At 46.4% G+C, this 21,268-nt stretch overlaps 1 protein-coding gene across 1 annotated transcript in view; it reads left to right on the forward strand.

Moving 5' to 3' along the window:
- Nucleotides 1-7,191: 7,191 nt before the first annotated feature.
- The window catches only part of LOC148144719 (uncharacterized), a 73,448-nt gene continuing 59,371 nt past the window's right edge, over nucleotides 7,192-21,268 (forward strand). Inside the window, exon 1 of the mRNA XM_087975735.1 lies at nucleotides 7,192-7,256. Coding sequence (XP_087831861.1) covers nucleotides 7,192-7,256 — 65 coding nt within the window. The remainder of the gene's footprint in view (nucleotides 7,257-21,268) is intronic.

The raw sequence follows: 21,268 nt of genomic DNA on the forward strand, positions 1-21,268 counted from the left end.
ATTGCCCATAGTGTTAAGTAAGGGGTAAATGTAGGGGTATGGGTGGGTTGTGCTTCGGCGGGTCGGTGTGGACTTGTTGGGCCGAAGGGCCTGTTTCCACACTGTAATCTAATCTAATCTAATCTAATCTACATGGGCGTCGCTGGCTGACCAGCATTTGGTTCTCCTTGAGAATGTGGTGGTGAGCTGCCTTCTTGAACCGTTGCAGTCCACATTCTGTACGGTGACCCACAATGTCTTGAGGGAAGGAATTCCAGGATTTAGACCAGTGACACTGAAGGAACAGTAATACATTTCCAAGTCAGGATGGTGAGTGGCTTGGAGGGGTACTTGCAAGAGGTTGTGTTCCCATGTATCTGTTTTCCTGGTCCTTCTAGATGGAAGTGGTTGTTAGTTTGAAAGGCAATTTGTAAGGCGCTTTGGTAAATTTTTGCAGTGCATCTTGTAGATACTACACACTACTGCTTCTGAACAGTGGATATGGTACCAATCAAGCAGGGAACATTGACCTAGATGATATGAAGCGTTTCAAATACAGTTGAAGCTGCAACCCCATCCAAGCTAGTGGGGAGTATTCCATTACACTGCTGACTTGTGGCTTGTAGAAGTTGGAACACGTTTTGGAGAGTCAGGAGGTGAGTTACTCACTACAGTATTTCTGGCCTTTGACCTGCTCTTGTAGCCACTGTGTATATATGGTTCATCTAGTTGAGTTTCTGTTCAATGGTAAACCCCAAGGATGTTGATCATGGGGTATTTAGTGAAAATAACATTGTTGATATCACAGGTCAGTGGTCAGATTATCTCTTTTGGGGATGAGTCATTGTGTGACATTTGCGTGGCATTCATGCTACTTGCCACTCATTAGCCCATTGGATATGGTTAAGATCTTGTAGCATTTCAAACTGAACTGCTTCAGTTTGTGAGGAGTTGTTTATAGTGCTGAACATCTGCAATTATTGTGACATCTCCACTTCTGAACCTATGATGGAGGAAGGTCATTGATGAAGATGGTTCGGCCTATGAACTCCTGCAGAGTTGTCCTGAAGCTGAGATGACTGACCTCCACAAACCATAGCCATCTTTCCATGTGCTAGGTATGACTTAACAATTAAGACATACAAAACTAATTAAATGAATAGGTATGAGACAGCCCTCCTCAGGGTATCTCCAGGGCAGGTTTTTCTGTTCTTGAAACAATCTGATAAATGTTGACATTCATCAGCCTTTTGATCTTGGCAGTTTCCTTTCTCTCCAACATTTGTTTCATGTTAGCAAATTGAATTCTTCTGCATTTTTCAGGAAAATGTTTTACAGAAGGTAACATTCTTAATATCTGTGTAATATTCCATTGGAAATCTGTCTGTCGTCCACCAGTTGGAGAGAATTTCTCTGAAAAGGTTTGTCATATGCCCTGCTTCCACAAGACCCAGTGTTCCCAAAGTTGAAGTACTTTTAACAGCCCCTTTAAATTTTCCAGAATTCCCATGATAGGAGACATGTGCCTCTTGTACACACCACAAATCTCCTGAAACAGGGTGCACTACAAAAGTCCAGTTGGAAGATTATCAGTAAATAGGTCTGGTTTCAATCATAGAGTTATAGACATCTAGAGACACACTGCACGGAAACAGATCCTTTGGTTCAACTCATCCATGCTGACCAGATGTCCCAAGCTGACCCAGTCCCAAGTTCCAGCCTTTCGCCCATATCCTCCCAGATGCCTTTTAAATATTGTCATTGTACACATCTCCACCACTTCCCTGGCAGCTCGTTCCACACAAACACACACACCACCCTCTGCATAAAAAGATTGTCCTGAGGTCACTTATTCCCTTCTTGCTACCCACAGCACCTCCTCTCCATTCCCCCATCACCCTCAGCACCCCCTGTCCATCCACAGCTCCTCCTGTCCATTCCCACCCTGCCACCCACAGTGCCCCATGTCCATTTCCCTCTCCCACCCTCTGCCCCCCATCCATCCTATCTCTCTCCCCTCACCCTCCGCTCTCCATCTCTCTGTTCCCTGTCTATTCTCTCTCTCCACCAACTCTTTGCTGCCCATTCTTCCACCGCCCCCACCTTCTCCTTGTCACTCATTCTCTCTCTCCACCCACCCTCTGCACCCCACACCATTCTCTCTCCTGCCCCCCGAACACTCTATTCCCACATTCTCCCTCTCAGACCCTCCCCCCCCCCATTCTCTGGGTCCCCCACGCTCTACCCTGCAGGCCTTTCTCTCCACCCCAAGTCCTTCTTCTCTCCCTCACCCTCTGCTCCCCCGTCCATTCGCTTTCTCTGTTCTCCACAGCTCCACCCAGCCCCGTCCATTCTCTCTCTATTCTCCCCAGCCCCCGTCCATTCTCTTTCTGTTCTCCCCAGCCCCACCCTCTAGCCCCGATCAATGAGAGGAGGGAATCTGGTTGGTGGCTGGGAGGAGGAGGAGCTAGAAAGATAGGGAGCTTATTTGAAATTGAGTTCCCCAATGTTGAGTCCTCCCAACTCACGCAGCCCGGGCGGAAGATGGGATGTTGTTCCTCCAAGTTGCAGTTTGATTCATTGTGGTAAGGGAGGAGGCCAAAGATGGTTATGTCAGAAGGGGAGTGGGAAGGGGAATTAAAATGGCTGGTGACTGGGAGGTCCGGTCAGCCTCTGCGGGCCCAGGTACGATGCTCGGTGAACTGTTCCCCAAGTTTCCCCGATGTAGAGAAGTCCACAATTTGTAAACACATGTCAAATGCAGTACCACAATGTAACATTGTAGCCTCTGCTGTGGAAAAAAACCCCAGAAAGGAGGTGTGTTGTTTAAATGGTGATATATTGGGATGAGGAGCAAGTGAGGACTGCAGATGCTGGAGATCAGAGTCGAAAAGTGTGGCATTGGAAAAGCACAGCAGGTCAGGCTGCATTCCAGGAGAGTTGACGTTTTGGGTATGAGCCCTTCATCAGGAATGATGTGTGAATGTAATTGACACCAGTCAATACCAGTTGTCAGACAGGTGCAGCAAGCAATCAGCAAGGCAAGTGGTATGTTAACAAGAGGAATTGGGTTCAGAAGTGGGGATGTCTTCCTGCAGTTAGGGGGTCATTGAATGTATTCAAGGCTGAGTTTGTCTGATTTTTGAACAACAAAGAAGTGGATGTTTATGGGGGAAGGCAAGGAAATGGTTTTAGAAGAGTTTCAGTCCAACTAGACAATGCTGACTATGTTTTCAAACTAAATTAGTCCCAGCTGTCTGTGTTTGGCCCATATTCCTCCAAACATTTCCTATTCATGTACTTGTCCAAATTTCTTTGAAACGTTGTTCCGGTACCTCCATCCTTTCTCTGGACATTTATTCTAGGATCTTTCTTCCTTTTTGGAATGAACTGATCCTGCAACTTCTGCATTATACACAGAAATATCTGCCATTGTTCCTCCAATATCATCCCTGCTAAGGTATTGCACCATTGAACTTTGGCCAGCTCCTCCCTCATAGCTCCATAGTTCCCTTTATTCAACAGAAATATTGTCACTTCCGATTGTACCCTCTCCCTCTCAAATTGCAGATGGAAGCTTAATGTATTATGGTCACTACTTCCCAATGGCTCCTTCACTTCGAGGTCCCTGATCAATTCTGGTTCGTTGCACAGAACAAGTTACAGTGAAAACTTTAATTTGTGGGACAGCAACTGAGTGAATGAGTACATCCAGAATTTTAGTGGAAAGTGGGAATTCATTGCACTGGGGGGATGAAGTGCTTTAAGGTTTACCGGCAGTAAGTACAGTGTGCTGAGTGGGGAGCTGAGTGAAGGGTTAGGTGGGTTCTTGTTTTAAACTGCTCATTTCTTTCAGCCTCCAATATCGTATTTCCACTGATGCACATCAGAAGGAGTGAATCAGTCACTGTTATCAATAGAAACCTTACGGTTTTCAGTACCGCAGGTATTGTTTCCTGAACATTTTAAAGCTTACTGACAGCAGCGGGATTTGGACCGTATTCACTGGAAATGATTAAGCAGACAGATAACACACATACGAGAGGACAGGGTGGAACTTGTCTTTTGATTTGGTGGAAGGTGGGAGGTTCTGCGCGCTGTGATCCGGGGCAAACACGACTACAGTAAATCATTCAATCTCTACAGTGTGGAAGTAGGCCAGTCAACCCCTCTGAAGAGCCATCCAGACGCACGCCCACCAGCTCCCTGCCCTGTCTAGTAGTTCCTGCTGGCGGATGAGACTCGGCCATAAAATTAGGAGGAGTAGATTTAAGGTAGAGATGAGGAGAAGCTGTTTTTCCCGGAGAGTAGTTAATCTGTGAAGGGTGAGGGTGGATTGGCCATGCTACATTGCCCCACATGGTCCAGGGATGTACAGATTAGGGTGGATTCGCCATGTTAAATTACCCATAGTGCCAAGGTATGGGCAGGTGAGGTCTATTCCGGGGGTAAATATCGGGCAGGAGGGGAAGGGGAATGGATGTGGGTGGGTTACCCTTCGGAGGGTCGGTGTGGTCTCATTGGGCCGGTGACCTGCTTCTACATTGTGCGGATTCTCTGAAGGGAAAGGATTTTTGCAAACTGTGCAGGGCAGTGCGGGCCGTCAATCCGGAGCAGGCGCAGTGCGGGCCGTCAATCCGGAGCAGGCGCAGTGCGGAGCCGCCGTTCGCTCCGCCCCTTCGTCTCGTCACGCCCCGCCTCGTAGGCCGTCGCTCGACACTTGCTCCTCCCACTGTCCCGGCCTCGCTCCGCCCTCGCTCCGCCCTCTCTCTCCTCTTGTCCCCGCTGCTCGCCCCTCCCCTTCCTGTCTCTCCCTCCGCCGCCTCGACCCATCGATGACGTCACAACGCGGAAGTGGCTTTGCTCGGTTCAGAGTAAAACCCTTTCTCTGGGCAACTCTTCAATCTCGGAGGGAGAAAATCTGTTCACTGGCAGCAACTGGAGTGAATCCAGGGAGGGCGCAGACTCTGCAAACTCAGGTATGTGTCTTAATTGCCCGGGTGAGGAGGGACAGAGGGATAGGGTGGGGCTGTTTTCCCCAGCCCGCGCCAGATTCTTAGGGGTAACCTGATAGAGTTTTATAAAATCATAAGGAGCATGGATAGGGTAAATAGACATGGTCTTTTCCTTGGGGTGGGGGAGTCCAGAACGAGAGGGTGATTGGTTTAGGTTTGAGGGCGGCGGGGGAGGTGGCGTGGAGATTTAAAAGAGACCTAAGGAGGCAACTATTTCACGAGGTTTGGGCGGGTGTGAATGTGTGTACGGAATGACCTGCCAGAGAAAGTAGTGGAGGCTGGTACAATTACAGCATATAAAAGGCATTTGGACGGGTGTATCAATACGGACGGTTCAGAGGGACAGGGAGCACGTGCTGGCAAATGTGACTAGATTAATTTAGGATATCTGGTCAGCAAAGAAGAGTTTGACTGAAGTGCCTGTGCCTGTTTCTGTTTCTATGTGTATATGACTCTGGCTTTCCACTAACGTTTGCCACATCTGTATGTTCAGTTTCTCTCTCTGGTGTCGGTGTTAATACCTTGGTGTCTCATTATGCTCCTCTTCCCGGGGACATTAACCTTTTCTTGAGGTTGTCCCTCAAGAAGCTGCATTGCAGGTTCATCCTGAATTGGCACACTTTATTTTGCTTTCCAAATCAGACCTGCTCACACTCAGTATTATGCCAATGACGTGAAAGATAGTAACTTTCAGGTGGAGTTTCAGAGAGATAAGTCTTGACGCTTTTGCTTTTCTGCTCCTGTAATATCCTGAATCGACACCTTCAGAAGAATTAAACTGGAGTGAGAACAGAGGGAGAGAGAGAGAATGGGATGGCGCTTTCAATTTTGTGGAATAATAAAAGAAAAGAATGTTCTCCAGAAAGCATAATCGCTTGTTCTGAATTTCTCCCCTGGACTGACAGTGATGACTTTTACATTCTCTTTTTACAGCGTTTGAAGATCTGAAGACAGAAGTTTCAAAATCAACTGTAACGTCAACTCTCCTGCTCCTCGGATGCTACTTGATGTGCTGTGAATTTTCAAGTGCCGTGCTTTTTGACAGTGACTCTCCAGCGTCAGCAGTCCTCACTTTGGTGTCAATGTCTGATGGTCACTCAATCCATCAGGACCACAACGATTTTTGACTGCGATTCTGTGAGAAGGAGCAGGTTCCTGTTTGAGTACATTTCCAGTATCAGTGGGACTGGATGAGAGACCTACTGTTGCAGTGCACTGAGTGTGGAGCGTGTAACAGCTATACCGCCTGTTAAGAGGAAATCACGGTGCGAAGGGGCTGTACACGAGTTTGTGTGCGGCTGAAGCTTCGGCCATAGAAAAACCGGAGGAATCCCGCCCTGTGGAGAAACCATGGAAGTGTGGTGACTGTGGGAAAGGCTTTTATGTCCCATCTGCCCTGGAAACTCATCGGCGCAGTCACACCAGAGAGTGGCCCTTCAGCTGCCCTGAGTGTGGGAAGGGCTTTACCCAGGCCTCTGCCCTGTGGACACACCAGCGGGTCCACACAGGGGAGAGGCCGTTCCCGTGTCCCGAGTACGGGAAAGCCTTCAGCAATTCCTTCAACCTCCAGACACATGGGCGACTCCACACTGGTGAGAGAAGCCCTTCGGCTGCACAGAGTGTAGGAAGGCCTTCACCCGCTCCTCCCACCTGCTGACTCACCAGCGGGTCCACACGGGGGAAAGGCCGTTCACCTGCCCCAAGAGCGGGAAGAGATTTAGTCAGGTGAGCAACTTGTGGAAGCACCAGCGTCTCCACACTGGGGAGAAGCCCTTCAGCTGCCCCGAGTGCAGGAAGGCCTTCAGCAGTTCCACCACTCTGCTGACCCACCGGCGGATCCATATGGGGGAGAGGCCATTCCCCTGCACAGAGTGCGGGAAGGCCTTCAGCAATTCCTCCATCCTGCTGAGACACCAGAGGGTTCACACAGGGGAGTGGCCCTTCAGCTGCCCTGAGTGCAGGAAGGGGTTCAGCGATTCCTCCAATCTCCAGACCCACCAGCGGATCCACACTGGGGAGAAGCCCTTCAGCTGCACAGAGTGTGGGAAGGCCTTCACCCGCTCCTCCCCCCTGCGGAGGCACCAACGAGTTCACATGCCATCGCAGGGTGATTGAAGGAGCAACAACCGAGTGCCATTAGGGACTGGACTATCAACCCAGTTCCTGGGACTCCTGAGTTTGAATCCGGCCGCGGCAGATGACGAAATTGGAATTCAGTCAGAAATCTGGAGTTCAGAATCTGATGATGAAGCCGTTTTTAGGGTGGGGTGAAATTGCTGAGTGAGGCAATACTTCCTCCAGGTTACGGCTGTACCAAGGATCCAATTACAAAGGACAACTTGGTGATGACCAACAGTAAAGAAAGTGAGGTAGGATGGGGGGGGGGGGGTGAGAAGTATGCGTGCTTTGACCTTGAGCTGTTTAAAAAGCAGCTACTTTTTCAACATCTTTTTGCTGGGGGGATTTGAAGCTTTAACAAAGTTGGGTCACAATAAAGATTACCTGAACTTACCGCGGGCTCAGACTCTCATTGAAAGCTTTGAGCTCCAAGAGGTTTTGTTTTAAAGCTGTTCATTTCTTTCAGCCTCCTGCACTAAGTTTCCAATGTCATGTATCAGATGGAGCAGTGATTGGGTAGCTAGTATCATTAGAAATTGTAAATTTTTCAGGAGTGCAGGTACTGTGTTGTTTCACTGGCATTGTAAAGTTTACTGGCGGCACTGGGAGGTATGAGCTGTGTTCACTAGAAACGATGTGGCGGTGCCGGTATTGGACTGGGCTGGATAAAGTTAAAAATCACACAAGACCAGGTTAGAGTCCAACAGATTTATTCGGAAGCACGAGCTTTCGGAGCGCTGGTCCTTCCACAGGTAGCTGTGGAGCAGGATCATAAGACACAAATCTTATCGCAAAATTCATAGTGTCATGCAACTGATGCCTTTTAGAATGGGTTGCAGGTTTCGGTTCATTAATATGTAAATCCAAGAACAACATCTAAGTCATGTTCTTGAGATGACTTATGGTTTTATATATTTTTTAAAAAGTGACATCTCAGCTCACACAATACATTAAAGTTGTGAGGTTCGAGTCTGTCAGTATCCCAATCTTGAATCAGACTAGTTTCTGTTTTTAAAGTAGGAATATATAAAATATTACATGGATTGACTGCCTGTAGATTGTGTGCTTTGTGAGAAAAATTGAAAGTATCTGCAAATAATATTCTGCCAATACAAATTCACTCCATAGAGTTGTGTGTGTGTGCATGTGAGTTTGTGTGTGAGAGTGCATGTAAGAGTGTGTGCATGCTTGGTAAAGTGTGAGTGTGATGGAGTATAAGTCTGTGAGTGTGTGAGCATGTTAGAGCTGAAAATGTGTTGCTGGAAAAGTGCAGCAGGTCAGGCAGCATCCAGGGAACAGGAGAATCGACGTTTCGGGCATAAGCCCTTCTTCAGGAATGAGGAAAGTTTGTCTAGCAGGTTAAGATAAAAGGTAGGGAGGAGGGACTTGGGGGAGGGGTGTCGGAAATGCGATAGGTGGAAAGAGGTCAAGGTGAGGGTGATAGGTTAGACTGGGGTGGAGGCAGAGAGGTCAGGAAGAAGATTACCGGTTAGGAAGGCAGTGCTGAGTTCGATGGATTTGACTGAGACAAGGTGGGGGGAGGGGAAATGAGGAAACTGGTGAAATCCGAGTTCATCCCTTGTGATTGGAGGGTTCCTCGGCGGAAGATGAGGCGGTCCTCCTCCAACCGTCCGTGTTGTTGTGGTCTGGCGATGGAGGAGTCCAAAGACCTGCATAACCTTGGTGGAGTGGGAGGGGGGGTTGAAGTGTTGAGCCACAGGGTGGTTGGGTTGGTTGGTCCGGGTGTCCCAGAGGTGTTCTCTGAAACGCTCCGCAAGTAGGCGGCCTGTCTCCCCAATATAGAGGAGGCCACATCGGGTGCAGAGGATGCAAGAGATGATGTGTGTGGAGGTGCAGGTGAATCTGTGGCGGATATGGAAGTTTCCTTTGGGGCTTTGGGGGGAGGTGTGGGCGCAAGTCTTGCACCTCCTGCGGTTGCAGGGGAAGGTGCCGGGAGTGGAGCTTGGGTTGGTGGGGGGTGTTGATCTGACGAGGGAATCACGGAGGGAGTGGTCTTTACGGAATGCTGATAGGGGAGGGGAGGGAAATATGTTCTTGGTGGTGGGGTCCGTTTGGAGGTGGCGGAAATGACGGCGGATGATGCGCTGTACATGGAGATTGGTGGGGTGGTAGGTGAGGACCAGTGGGGTTCTGTCCTGGTGGCGGTTGGAGGGACGGGGCTCAAGGGCGGAGGAGCGGGAAGTGGAAGAGATGCGGTGGAGGGCATCGTCGACCACGTCTGGGGGGAAATTGCGGTCCTTGAAGAAGGAGGCCATCTGGGTTGTACGTTTTTGGAACTGGTCCTCCTGGGAGCAGATGCGGCAGAGACGAAGGAATTGGGAGAATGCGATGGCATTTTTACAGGGGGCAGAGTGGGAGGAGGTGTAGTCCAGGTAGCTGTGGGAGTCGGTCGGTTTGTAGTATTTGATTCGGTCACCTGAGATAGAAATAGAAAGGTCGAGGAAGGGGAGGGAGGAATCTGAGACTGCCCAGGTAAATTTGAGGTTGGGGTGGAAGGTGTTGGTGAAGTTGTTCAACCTCCTCGTGGGAGCACGAGGCGGCGCCGATACAGTCATCGATGTAGCGGAGGAAAAGGTGGGGGGTGGGGCCAGTGTAGTTGTGGAAGATGGACTGTTCCACATAACCTACGAAGAGGCAGGCATAGCTGGGGCCCATGAGGGTACTGATGGCTACTCCTTTTGTTTGGAGGAAGTGGGAGGATTGGAAAGAGATGTTGTTCAGGGTGAGAACCAGTTCAGTCAGTCGAAGGAGGGTGTCAGTGGAAGGGTACTGGTTGGGACAGCGGGAAAGGAAGAAGCGGAGGGCTTTGAATCCTTCGTGAAGGGGGATGGAGGTGTACAGGGACTGGATGTCCATGGTGAAGATAAGGCATTGGGGACCGGGGAAGCGAAAATCATGGAGGAGGTGGAGGGCATGGGTGGTGTTCCGAACGTAGGTGGGGAGTTCTTGGACTAAGGGGGACAGGACCATGTCAAGGTATGCGGAGATGAGTTTGGTGGGGCAGGAGCAGGCGGAGACAATGGGTCGGCCGGGGCAGTCAGGTTTGTGGATTTTGGCCAGGAGGTAGAAGCGGGCGGTGCGGGGTTGTGGGACTATGAGGTTGGAGGCGGTGGATGGGAGATCCCCCGAAGTGATGAGATTATGGATGGTCTGGGAGATGATGGTTTGGTGGTGGAGGGTGGGGTCATGGTCAAGGGGGCAGTAGGAGGAGGTATCTGCGAGCTGGCATTGGGCCTCAGCGGTGTAAAGGTCGGTGCGCCAAACTACAACCGCGCCTCCCTTGTCTGCTGGTTTGATAGTGAGGTTTGGGTTGCAACGGAGGGAGTGGAGGGCTGCACGTTCCGAGGGTGAGAGGTTGAAGTGGGTGAGAGGGGTGGGGGAGTTCAGGTGGCGGTTAATATCGCGGCAGCAGTTGGCTATGAAGAGGTCGAGGGCAGGTAGGAGGCCAGCACGAGGTGGCCAGGTGGATGGGGTGTGTTGGAGGCGTGAGAAAGTGTCGTCAGAGGGTGAGCGAGAGTCTTGGTTGAAGAAGTAGGTGCGGAGGCGAAGGCGGCGGAAGAATTGTTCAATGTCACGCCGCGTGTTGAACTCATTAATCTGAGAGCGTAGGGGAATTAAGGTGAGGCCTCTGCTGAGGACTGATCCTGTGAGCATGTTAGGGTGTGCGTATATGAGAGAGGTATGAATAAAAGCAAGGGATTGCATTTTATTAAAACGAGGAAGGACAGGACTTGTATCGTTAAAACAGAGACCTGGGAGGGTTCAGATACATAGTTATGCAACCTGCAAAGAACTGGTAGACTGGATGGTTAAGAAGGCATTTAGCACCATTGCTACCCAGACCCACCCCCTTACTTCATATTTCTCATAGCTAATCCATCCTACCTTGCATATCCTGAACAATAAGGGTAATTTAGCATGGCCAATCCAGCCTAACCTACACCCTAATCTAAGAACTACCTTCTCAAGAATGTAATTTAAATGCACAACATTTCTAAGAAAAATGTCCACCTGACTCAACACTGGGACCCATACAGAATTCACACCTGTTGTTAGAAAAGCTGTGCATTTGAATGACTTTCTTGAGAAGGTAATTAAAAACAAGTTCTGGAATTAACATGCCAAAGAGCAGAAACCCATTCTAAAAGATTTAATCTAAAATTGTTTAATATATCACATCTCCATGACACTGGACTCCTTTGGCTATAAATGCCATGATCATGATCTCATTCTCCACAACCAACCTGATAAAAGAGCGGTGCTCCAAACGTTAGTGTTTCCAAATAAATCTGTTGGTTTATAACCTGGTGTTGTGAGATTTTTAACTTTGTCCAAGGAAACACGTGTTGTGGGATTGGTAGCAGTTGTTATTTTGTGATCTGTTCCTCCTGAAATTTCTCCTCTGCGCAGGCACGGGTGAACAGTCTGATTTTGTGCTTTGTGCGAGATCAGGCTGGCAGCTTTTAAATCCTTAAAAGAAAACGGTAGGTTAGCAATCGTATTTCGAGAATGGTACTTCCAGCTCTGGTAGTCCTGTTGGGTCACCAGAGAGGGAGTAGAGAAGATGTCACATCTAAAAAGCAAACCGAAAAGTTGTTTTGTTTGTTCCGTCAGTTGAGTTGGTTCTGCACTCCGATGAGACTGGATACTGATTTTAATGGATCAGAATTGAACACTACAATGGAACCCCTTAAATTTCAAGAACGTTGAAAGGGCAAATCAAACTGTAACCTTGGAGAGAGATGCTTCCATTTCTAACCTTGTGTGATCCAAATGAGACATTGTTACTGATCACTCCATTTCAGAGTGCTGCTCTTTCATCAGGTGGTCGTGGACAGTAAGATCATGATCACAGAATTTATAGCCAAAGGAGTCCACGGTCATGGAGATGTCCTTCACTAAACAATTTTAGATTAAATCTTTCATATTTTAGAATGGGCTTCTGTTCTTTGGTATGTTAATCCCAGAACTTGTTTTAAATTACCTTCAAGAATGTCATTTAAATGCAGAGCTTTTCGAACAACAATGTCAGTCTGACTCGATATTGGGACACACATAATTCACACCTATTGTTAGAAAAGCTCTACGTTTAAATGACATTCTGAAATGGCTGATCTTTAACATTGAGAATAGTTACATTGATAAATTCAGAAACATTGTTAAAGTCTGAAAACATGTTCACTTTTTGAAAAGAGCTGCTGAAATATTTCTGAAACTTGCATTGAAACGTGCGTAGTTAGGCCACAGCCCAAGACAGGCTGTAAAGGATGAATGGCCTAATCCTAGTTTTGTGAAATTGATTCTGACTGTGTAGAAATAGAGTCATAGAGTTGTAGAGCACAGAAACAAACCCTTCAGTCCAGACAATCAAATATCCTAAATTAATCTAGCGACCCATTTGGTGCATAGCCCTCTGATTCTTTTCTATTCATGTCTCCAACCAGATGCATTTTTTTTCTTCTTCAGCTAATTGAAGCTGGAGAAGCCTGAAATCTCCAAAGGATTTCCTGAAAAAAACTTTTATTCAAGATTTGGCTCAGTGGAGGATTTTATAAAGCTTTGCTATTGTAGTTTTCAATTTGTCAAAAAAACTTTTCAGTTGTTGTTGTCCAAGTCAGAGTAAATATTCATTTAAGATATAATTGAGGTATCTACATTCTTTACAATATTTTTTCCATCATTACCAGTGATTGTCCATCATTTGGTACATTGAGCATCATCTTTTTGTGATTCAACAGATATGATTTGAAGTGAATTCTGCAAGATACTTTTGTATTTAATCTAACTTTGCTTTGTATTAAAGTTTCCTTTGTGACATTTTAATTAAAATATCTCAATGTATAATAATGAAACAGCTAATTTATTCTGAAATTATTTCAATTAGTTGGTCGATTGCCAAATAATAGCTGCATAACTGTTGTGAATATTGACACCCAGGAAAGCTATTTTGTTTAATATATTTCCTTTGTAAAGATTTTATAAAATGATTGCAAACTTTATTTCATATGAAAATAGTGTTTTATTGAATGGTTGCACTTAATTGCTCCATTTGGGATTAAACAGATTATTTTTATCAAACTCATATTCACAATTTATGGTGAGTGTATTAACAAACAAATGTTCCCATTTGCCATTTAATTGCCTCAAACACAATTTGAAATTCTTGAATGAGTTGAATAAGGGGTACACTGTGAATATTTATTGCGCATTTCTGAAATTCTCTGCACTGCCATTGCATTTGGTTAAACAAGATATGTATCCCTCCTCATAACTTTGTATTTCTTTGATATTTCATTTGCTATTGCTATTGCCCAAATAACTTCATCAAATGCCAAAACGTTTGTAAGCTCTGAATTTTCGGTCTGGTAATGTCATTCAGTTGTGAACAATCTGAAGATTAATTTAAATACATATAAGAATGTCAAAGAGATTGTGATAATAGAAAGTCAACATGTCGAATTGCCAATGAAACGTAAACCAAGGCTGCTCTTAATTTGGTACAGACTAAATCGCAGTCAAAATAATAAGAATAAGTAGAAATAACGGCATTGTGCACAAACTGTTTGTCGTGAGTTCAGAATTTTTCTGATCATTTAATTCTGACACCTGCAGTGATGGCAGCACCATGATCTGTTTTATTTGTTCATGAAATGTGAGCAGCACTGGCAGAGCCAGTATTTTCCATCATCCCTTCTTTCCCTTGAAAGCTTGACGACTAAGCACACAGATGTGAATATTGGGTGAAGACACAATGAGGTTGAGTTGCAAGGCCGACTGTGGCATAACAAATTGTACTGGCTTACACTGCACCCTGACAAGACAGATTTTTGGGAGGAGAACAAAAATTGGAATTCCTACTTAAATATTGATGCTCCCATTTATATCTCTCAAAAAGATATTGTTTGCTCCATAAATTTGTAATGGCTCTTTTGTTGAATTATTTTCCTGCATCCGCACATATCTGGAATCATTTTCTTTTCAAGAATTTTGTATTAACGTTTGCCACTTACTGCTGCCATCATCCCTTCAAGATCATTCCAAATCGTAATAACTTGCTTATTTTCTTAATTAAATCTTACCGCCCCTTCTCCCCCGCGCCCCAGCCCAAATCCCTTTTCTTATAAAGTGGCTGCACTATTTCGAACATGGTCACGCTTTCTAAATATTACCATGTATTTTTAATTATGAGATTTCAATGTATCTTTTTAAATATAAAAATGCCCCTTCAAATATAGTTATGCCCTTTAAATGTGTTGTTCCTCTAAGCGCAATCTTGCCCCTCGATAATGTATACTTATCCCTTTAGATATGACTGTCTCTTAGAGGGTCATTTCTACTGATAAATAGGGCAACGTCTCTTCGAAATGTAGATTAATTTAGATATGACTGCGTCATTTCGCATATTAAGATATCCCTTTGAATGTGCCCACATCCCTTTGAATGTAATTTTGTCCATTTCGATTTATTTGCAGAAATAGCCCGTTAAATGTCCATGTCCCTTTTAAAATGCAGATTTCCCGCTTCAGGTAGCAGTTGTAGCGCGAGGTGGCTGTTGCTTGGTGACGGTGAGGCTTGGTGATGGTGAGGCTCCCCGGCCCCGCCCATCCCCCGTGCAGACGTCACGTGGGGGCGAAGGCGGTTGGGAGGAGAAGTCGCTCGAGCGGGGAAGCGGCGGGAGGGCGGCCGTTAGGAAAATGGCGCCGTGCGGCCCGGGGCAGACACCCGTCACTGGGCACCGCCGCCTTCCTGGCGCAGCTGCTGTGTCACGGCCACACCGGCCGGCTGTACAGCAGGCAGGAGCCGGGGAGCATTCTGGAGGCGGATGTTCCTCAGTCATTGAAGGGGCAGGACCTGTTGAGAATGGTTAGTGAAGTGTGTGGTGTACTGAGCCTTATTAACATGGATATAGTTTATAATTTGTCAAAGTATACATTTTATTATTTCGAATGGTAGAGATGTACAGCACGGAAACAGACCCTTCGGTCCAACCCGTCCTTCCAACCAGATATCCTAAATTAATCCGGTCCCACTTGCCAGCACTTGGCTCATGCCTCTAAGCCCTTCCGTATACCCATCCAGAGACCTTTTAAGTGCTTTAATTGTAGCAGCCTCCACCACTTCCTCGGGCAGCTCATTCCATTCACGCACCACCCTCTCAGGAATTGCTCAGTCAACATTCGATGAGCAGGAGAGTTGACACTTCAGGCACGGGCCCTTCATCAGGAATGACGTGTGGATGTACAAAGGGGCTTCAGAGTCCTTCTAAAACAGTCAATGCCAGTTGTCAGGTGCAGCGAGCAATGCAAGTGGCATATTAGCAAGTAGAAATGAGTTCAGAAGTGGGGATGCCTGCCTGCAGTTAGGGGATCATTGAATATATTCAAGGCGGAGTTCATTTGATTTTTGAACAAGAGGAGGATGTTTATGGGGGAAGATGAGAAAATGGCTTTTAAGTCCAGTACAGAACAGTTACAGAGTCATACAGCATAGAAACAGACCCTTCAGTCCGACTAATCCATGCTGACTGTGTTCTCAAACTGAACTAGTCACACCTGCCTATGTTTGGCCTATATCCCTCTGAACCTTTCCTATTCATGTACTTATCCAAATGTCTTTTAAATGTTGTTACTGTACCTGCATCCACCACTGTGTCGGGATGTTCATTCCAGACACAAACCACTCTTTTTAAATAAAAATGCTGCCCCTGAAGTCTTTTTAAAATCTTTCTCCTCTCACCTTCAAAATTTGCTCTCTAATCTTAAAATCCCCGCCCGTGGGGAATGACACCCACCATTCACCTCATCTCCCCCCCCCCCCCCTCATGATTTTATAAATCTCTAAGGTTACTTCTCAACCTCCTGTGCTCCAGTGAGAAAAGTCCCAGCCTATCCACCTCTATGTAGGTAGATTAATATCCAGTTATGTATGGGACTTTGGTGGAAAGTGGGAATTCACTGCACTGTAGGGATGAAACCCTACCCTATCCAGATATTTCTGCTGGTGGATGAGACTAGGCCACATAATTTGGAGGACTGGATTTCGGACAGAGATGAGGAGGAACTATTTTTCCTGGATAGTAGTCAATCCATGGAATTCTCTGCCCAAGGAAGCAGTAGAGACAGCCTCATTAAGTATATTGAAGACACAGTTGGTTAGGTTTTTGCATGGTAGGTTAATTAAGGATAGTTGGGATAATGCAGGGAGGAGGAGCTGAGACGATAGACAGTTTTAGCATTATTTTAATGAATGGCGGAGCAGGCTGGATGGACCAAATGGCCTATTCCTGCTTCTATTACTATGAAACAATAACCCTGCATTTCCCATGGCTAACCCACCTAACCTGCACATCCCTGGACATGATGAGCAATTTTGCCTGGTCAATCCAAATCAAGGCTGGTGAGCAATGTAGTGATGTGGGAAATGAACATCAGAGAATGATAGAAAGGGACAAGGAGAGTAAATATATCAGCAATCAAAACTGGATTCTGAAGATCACAAAAATGGAAACAAAAAGTGGTGTTTCTGCATGTGTGCTGCACTGGAACAAAAGTAAATGAATTGTCTGCACACATTGAAGAGAATAATTATGATCTGAGACTCCTTACAGAAACATGGCTTCAGGATGACAAGGATTGGATCCTGAATATCGAGGTGGTAGTCAAATGGGAAGCTAGGTAAAGGTAGAGGGTTGCCACTGCTAATCAAAGCACTGACCACAGGGTAGTCTGGTATCCGCTCTGATTTCAGGTCCTCATTTCTCTGTCCTCTGATCTCCCTGTTCCCAGAGAATAAGATGTCAGTCTGTTCTTAGCTCTACTGGATTTCTGCTGAAGCTTTGACCCCCACCCCCTCTTTTTACACCTTCTGGAACAATAAAATATTCAGTCAGTCAATCAAAGCCCAATGCACAATCTCCCAGTCTCCCAACCAACCAGACACAAAAGTGTAGTCATAGCAGGGAATCAAACAAGAAAAATGAAACAACATGAGAAACAAATAGGTGCTAGTGCTTAATGTCTGTTCATTAGGAAGCAAACCAGAAATAGGACTCTCCCAGGATTCTGATTGTGCCCAACATGAGGATCCTCTCACCCTTACATCGAACTGTTAGTACCCAGCTATGATTTACAATATTTACACCAGAAATGAAGCATCTTATCAAATAGAGATAGACACGTACAGCACGGAAGTAGACTTTCTCTCTCTCACGCGCGCGTACACACAAGTCCATGGGGGTGAATTTTTATTTGCAGATACATTCTATTTTGCTTAAAGATGCACAATCTGCAGACAGTCAATACATATAATATTTTGTAAATTTGACTTTGGAAATAGAACAAGGTTTGGACTCTGACCTCACACATTTAATGCTTTGTCTGAGCTGAGATGTCATCTTTGTTACAAAACCTGAAGTTATGTTGAGAAGTGCCTTACAGGAAGTTGGAGATTTACATATTAATGATGCCTGCAACCCATTTGAAAAGATGGAAGACTTAGCAATCCAGGTTTATTCAATATATAATTTCAGTGGCAGGACACTGCAATGTTTTTCCATAAATTCTGTCCCTTATGATCTTATTCTCCACAACCACCTGATGAAAGAGTTTCGTGCCGAAAGCCAGTGCTTCCAAATAGCTTGGTGTTATGTAATTTTTTTTTTTACTCCTGTTTATTTTTTCTTACTCCGTTTTTTTTAACCCCCCCCCACTACCGCCTAACTGCGGTAGTGTTTTTTTTTTCCCTAGCACCCATGGGGTGTGTGTGTGCAGGTGTGAGACACAGTGAGAGACACAAAGTGAATGAATCTTTATTCAATTTCCACCACCAGGAAGATAGGAAAACACCCGAGTGGCCAGTGACAAGCACTGCCCTTCACATCAAAGGGCAGCGCTGTGTGATCAAAACAGTGAAGGGGAGGGTAGGGACTAAATCAAAATAGAGTTAGAGGGGGAAATAATGCGCCCACCTCTCCCTGAACAACTCCAGGGTGTTGGTGGACACCGCGTGCTCCTTTTCCAAGAACAACCGGGCTCTAACGTAACCGCGGAAGAGGGGCAGGCAGTCGGCCCTAACGACCACCACCACGGCCCGCTGCCTGGACCTGTTGATGGCCAGTTTGGCCAGGCCCAGGAGCAGACCCACGAGGAGGTCTTCAGACCTGCCCTCCCTCCTCCGTACCGGGTGCCCGAAGATCAGGAGCGTGGGACTGAAGTGCAACCAAAAGCAGAGGAGGAGGTTTTTAAGAAAATCAAAAGGGGAGTGCAAACGCCCACACCCAACATATTAAGTGATTTTTAACTTTGTCCAGGTTAGGATGGATTGGCCATACTCAAATTACCCATAGTGCCCAGGGATGTCCAGGTTAGGTGCATGAGTCAGGGGTGAATGTAGAGAAATGGAGGTAGGGGGGTTACTTTCTGGAGGGTCAGGTGGACTTGTTGGGTCGAGTAACCTGCTTCCACACTGTGGGGATTCTCTGGAGAGAAGAGATTTCTACAAACTACGCAGGGCAGCACAGGTGTCTCCATGTGAGTTTGTGCGTGAGTGTGTTTTTGCATGCGTGCTTGCTTGGTGAAGTGAGTGTTATGGAGTATCAGCCTATGCGAGGGTGAGTATTGGGGATGTGTCAGAGAATATGTGCATGTGTCAGAGAGTATGTGCATAAGAGAGGTGTGGATAAAAGCCAGGGGTTGCATTTTGCTAAAACAAGGAAGGGAAAGAGGGTCTGCAGAAGCTGACCAGATGTCCCAGTCACCACCTATTTTAATTCCTGTTCCCTCTCCCTTTCTGACATGACCAGCTTTGGCCTCCTTCATTGCCACAATGATCCAATCCACAAATTGGAGGAACAACACCTCATCTTCCACCTGGAGTTGTCTAATTTCTCCCCTCCCATCCCCAACTCCCTTCACGGCCTCTGCCCCTCCCATTCATTCTTCCCTGCCACCAACCAGATTCCTTTCTCCCATCGACCATCAGGTTGTACCCTCTGTCTTCACCAATCCCCACTTCAACACCTTGACCCCAGCACCCCTTTATCTGCATCTTGTTCTACACCCATCCCCCATCCGGAAGAAGGATTACACCTGAAACGTCAACTTCTCCACCTCCTGATGCTGCCTGGCTTGCTGTGTTCTTCCAGCCTCCTGAATGTCTATATTGTCAATCGAGACACAGACCTGGACCAACTGTTCCAGAGTCTGTTCCCTCCCTGGATTCACTCCCTTTCCATTCAGTTGCTGCAAGTCAACAATTGAACCCCAGAATGAAAAAATAAATTGAAAGAGTGGGTGAGAAAAGAGAGTATTGTACTCACAGATGTTGGACAGAGGAAGAAAGTTGCAGTCTGGGGTGAAGCTCAATCTTCATTCAGAGAGAGGAGCAGCATCTGTAATCAAATAGACAGAGTCATAGATGTACAGCATAGAAACAGACCCTTCACTCGAACCTGTCCATGCGGAGCAGATATCCTAACCCAATCTAGTCCCACTTGCCAGCACCTGACCCATATCCCTCCAAACCCTTCCTATTCATAAACCCATCCAGATGCCTTTTAAATGTTGCAATTGTACGAGTGTCCACCACTTCCTCTGGCAGCTTACTCCTTAAATGCACCACACTCTGCATGGAAAAAATGCCCCTCAGAACTCATATCTTTCCCCTCTCACTGAAAACCTATGTCTCTAGTCCCCCCCCCCCCCCCCCCCCCCCCGCCACTGACTCCAGGGAAACTACCTTGTCTATTTATCCTCAGCCTCTGACCCTCCAGAGAAAATATCCCTGGCTTACTCAGCCTCTCCTTGTAGCTGAAACCCTCCAACTCTGGCAACAGCCTTGTAAATCTTTTCTGATCCTTTTCAAAGTTTCACAACATCTTTCCGATCGAAAGGAGACAAGAAATGGATGTAGCATTCCAAATGCGGCTTAACCAATGTCCAGCACAGCCACAACGTGACCTCCCATACTCAATGCTGTGACCAATAACGGAAAGCATACCAAACACTGCCTTCACTATTCTGTCAACCCGAGACTCCATTTTCAATGAAGTATGAACCTGCTCTCCAAGGTCTCTTTATTCTGCAACACTCCCCAGTCAGTCCTGCCTGGATTGCTTGACCAAAATGTATTTCTCTAAATTAAACTCCATCTCCCATTGGCCTATCTGATCAATTCTAATTTATAGTGAACTCTTTTTCTCTCATTCTGCAGAAGATGAAAGTCTCCATTCCTTCATACCCTCCCTTGATGCTGCCTGACCTGTTGGGCTTTTCCAACACCACACTCTCGACTCTGATCTTCAGCATCTGCAGTAGTCATTTCTCCAACATTTCCAGAGTCTGCCCCCCCCCCCCCACCCGATTCACTCTCTTCCATTTCAGTTGGTGCAAGTCAACAACTGAAGCCCCGAATGAAAAATAAATGGAAAAAGAGGGTGAGAAAAGAGTGCCATATTCTCAGATGTTGGACAAAGGAAGGAAGTTAGTCTGGGGTGAAGCTCAATCTTCATTTAGAGAGAGAGAGGTACAGCAGCAGCTTCAGAAGGACATGGTCCACCTTCCACATTCAGACAGTAGGGGGGCTCTGATTGGCAGAAGGATAAGTTTCCTTCCAGTCCGCCAATCCTCCCCATTGGTCCATGAAGGTCGCGAGCCGTTTCCGGGGACAGCGATGAGCATGCAGTTTTTGCTGACACTGGCTAACCCGCACAGACCTTGCTGACACCGAGGAGCATGTGCAGTATGCTCTGGAGATGCTGCTGTTACTGACAGATTTTAATTGGTCAAATGCTAATAGGAAAAAATAAAGAGTAGAGCCACAATTTTGTTCTCCTGTAGCTTGACGTAACCGTACATGCTCGTCGCTATTTTTGCTATTTGTCTTACCGACACCACTCATGATTTTCTAAGTCTCAATAAGGTCACCCCTCAACCTCCTGCACTCCACTGAAAAAAGTCCCAGTCTCTCCTTATAACTCAATCCCTCCAGTCCTGGCAACATCCTGGAAAATGTTTTCCAAACCCCCTCCAATAGTATTCTTCCTATTACAGAGTGACCAGAACTGTACTCAGTACTCAAAGTGGCTTCACCAACATCCTGGGCATCCTCAACATGATGTCCCAACTCCTATCTCAACG

The sequence above is a fragment of the Chiloscyllium plagiosum genome, unplaced genomic scaffold (assembly GCF_037043375.1).
Source record: "Chiloscyllium plagiosum isolate Xiang-an unplaced genomic scaffold, Cpla_swu_hap1 HiC_scaffold_27, whole genome shotgun sequence".
Lineage (NCBI taxonomy): Eukaryota > Metazoa > Chordata > Chondrichthyes > Orectolobiformes > Hemiscylliidae > Chiloscyllium > Chiloscyllium plagiosum.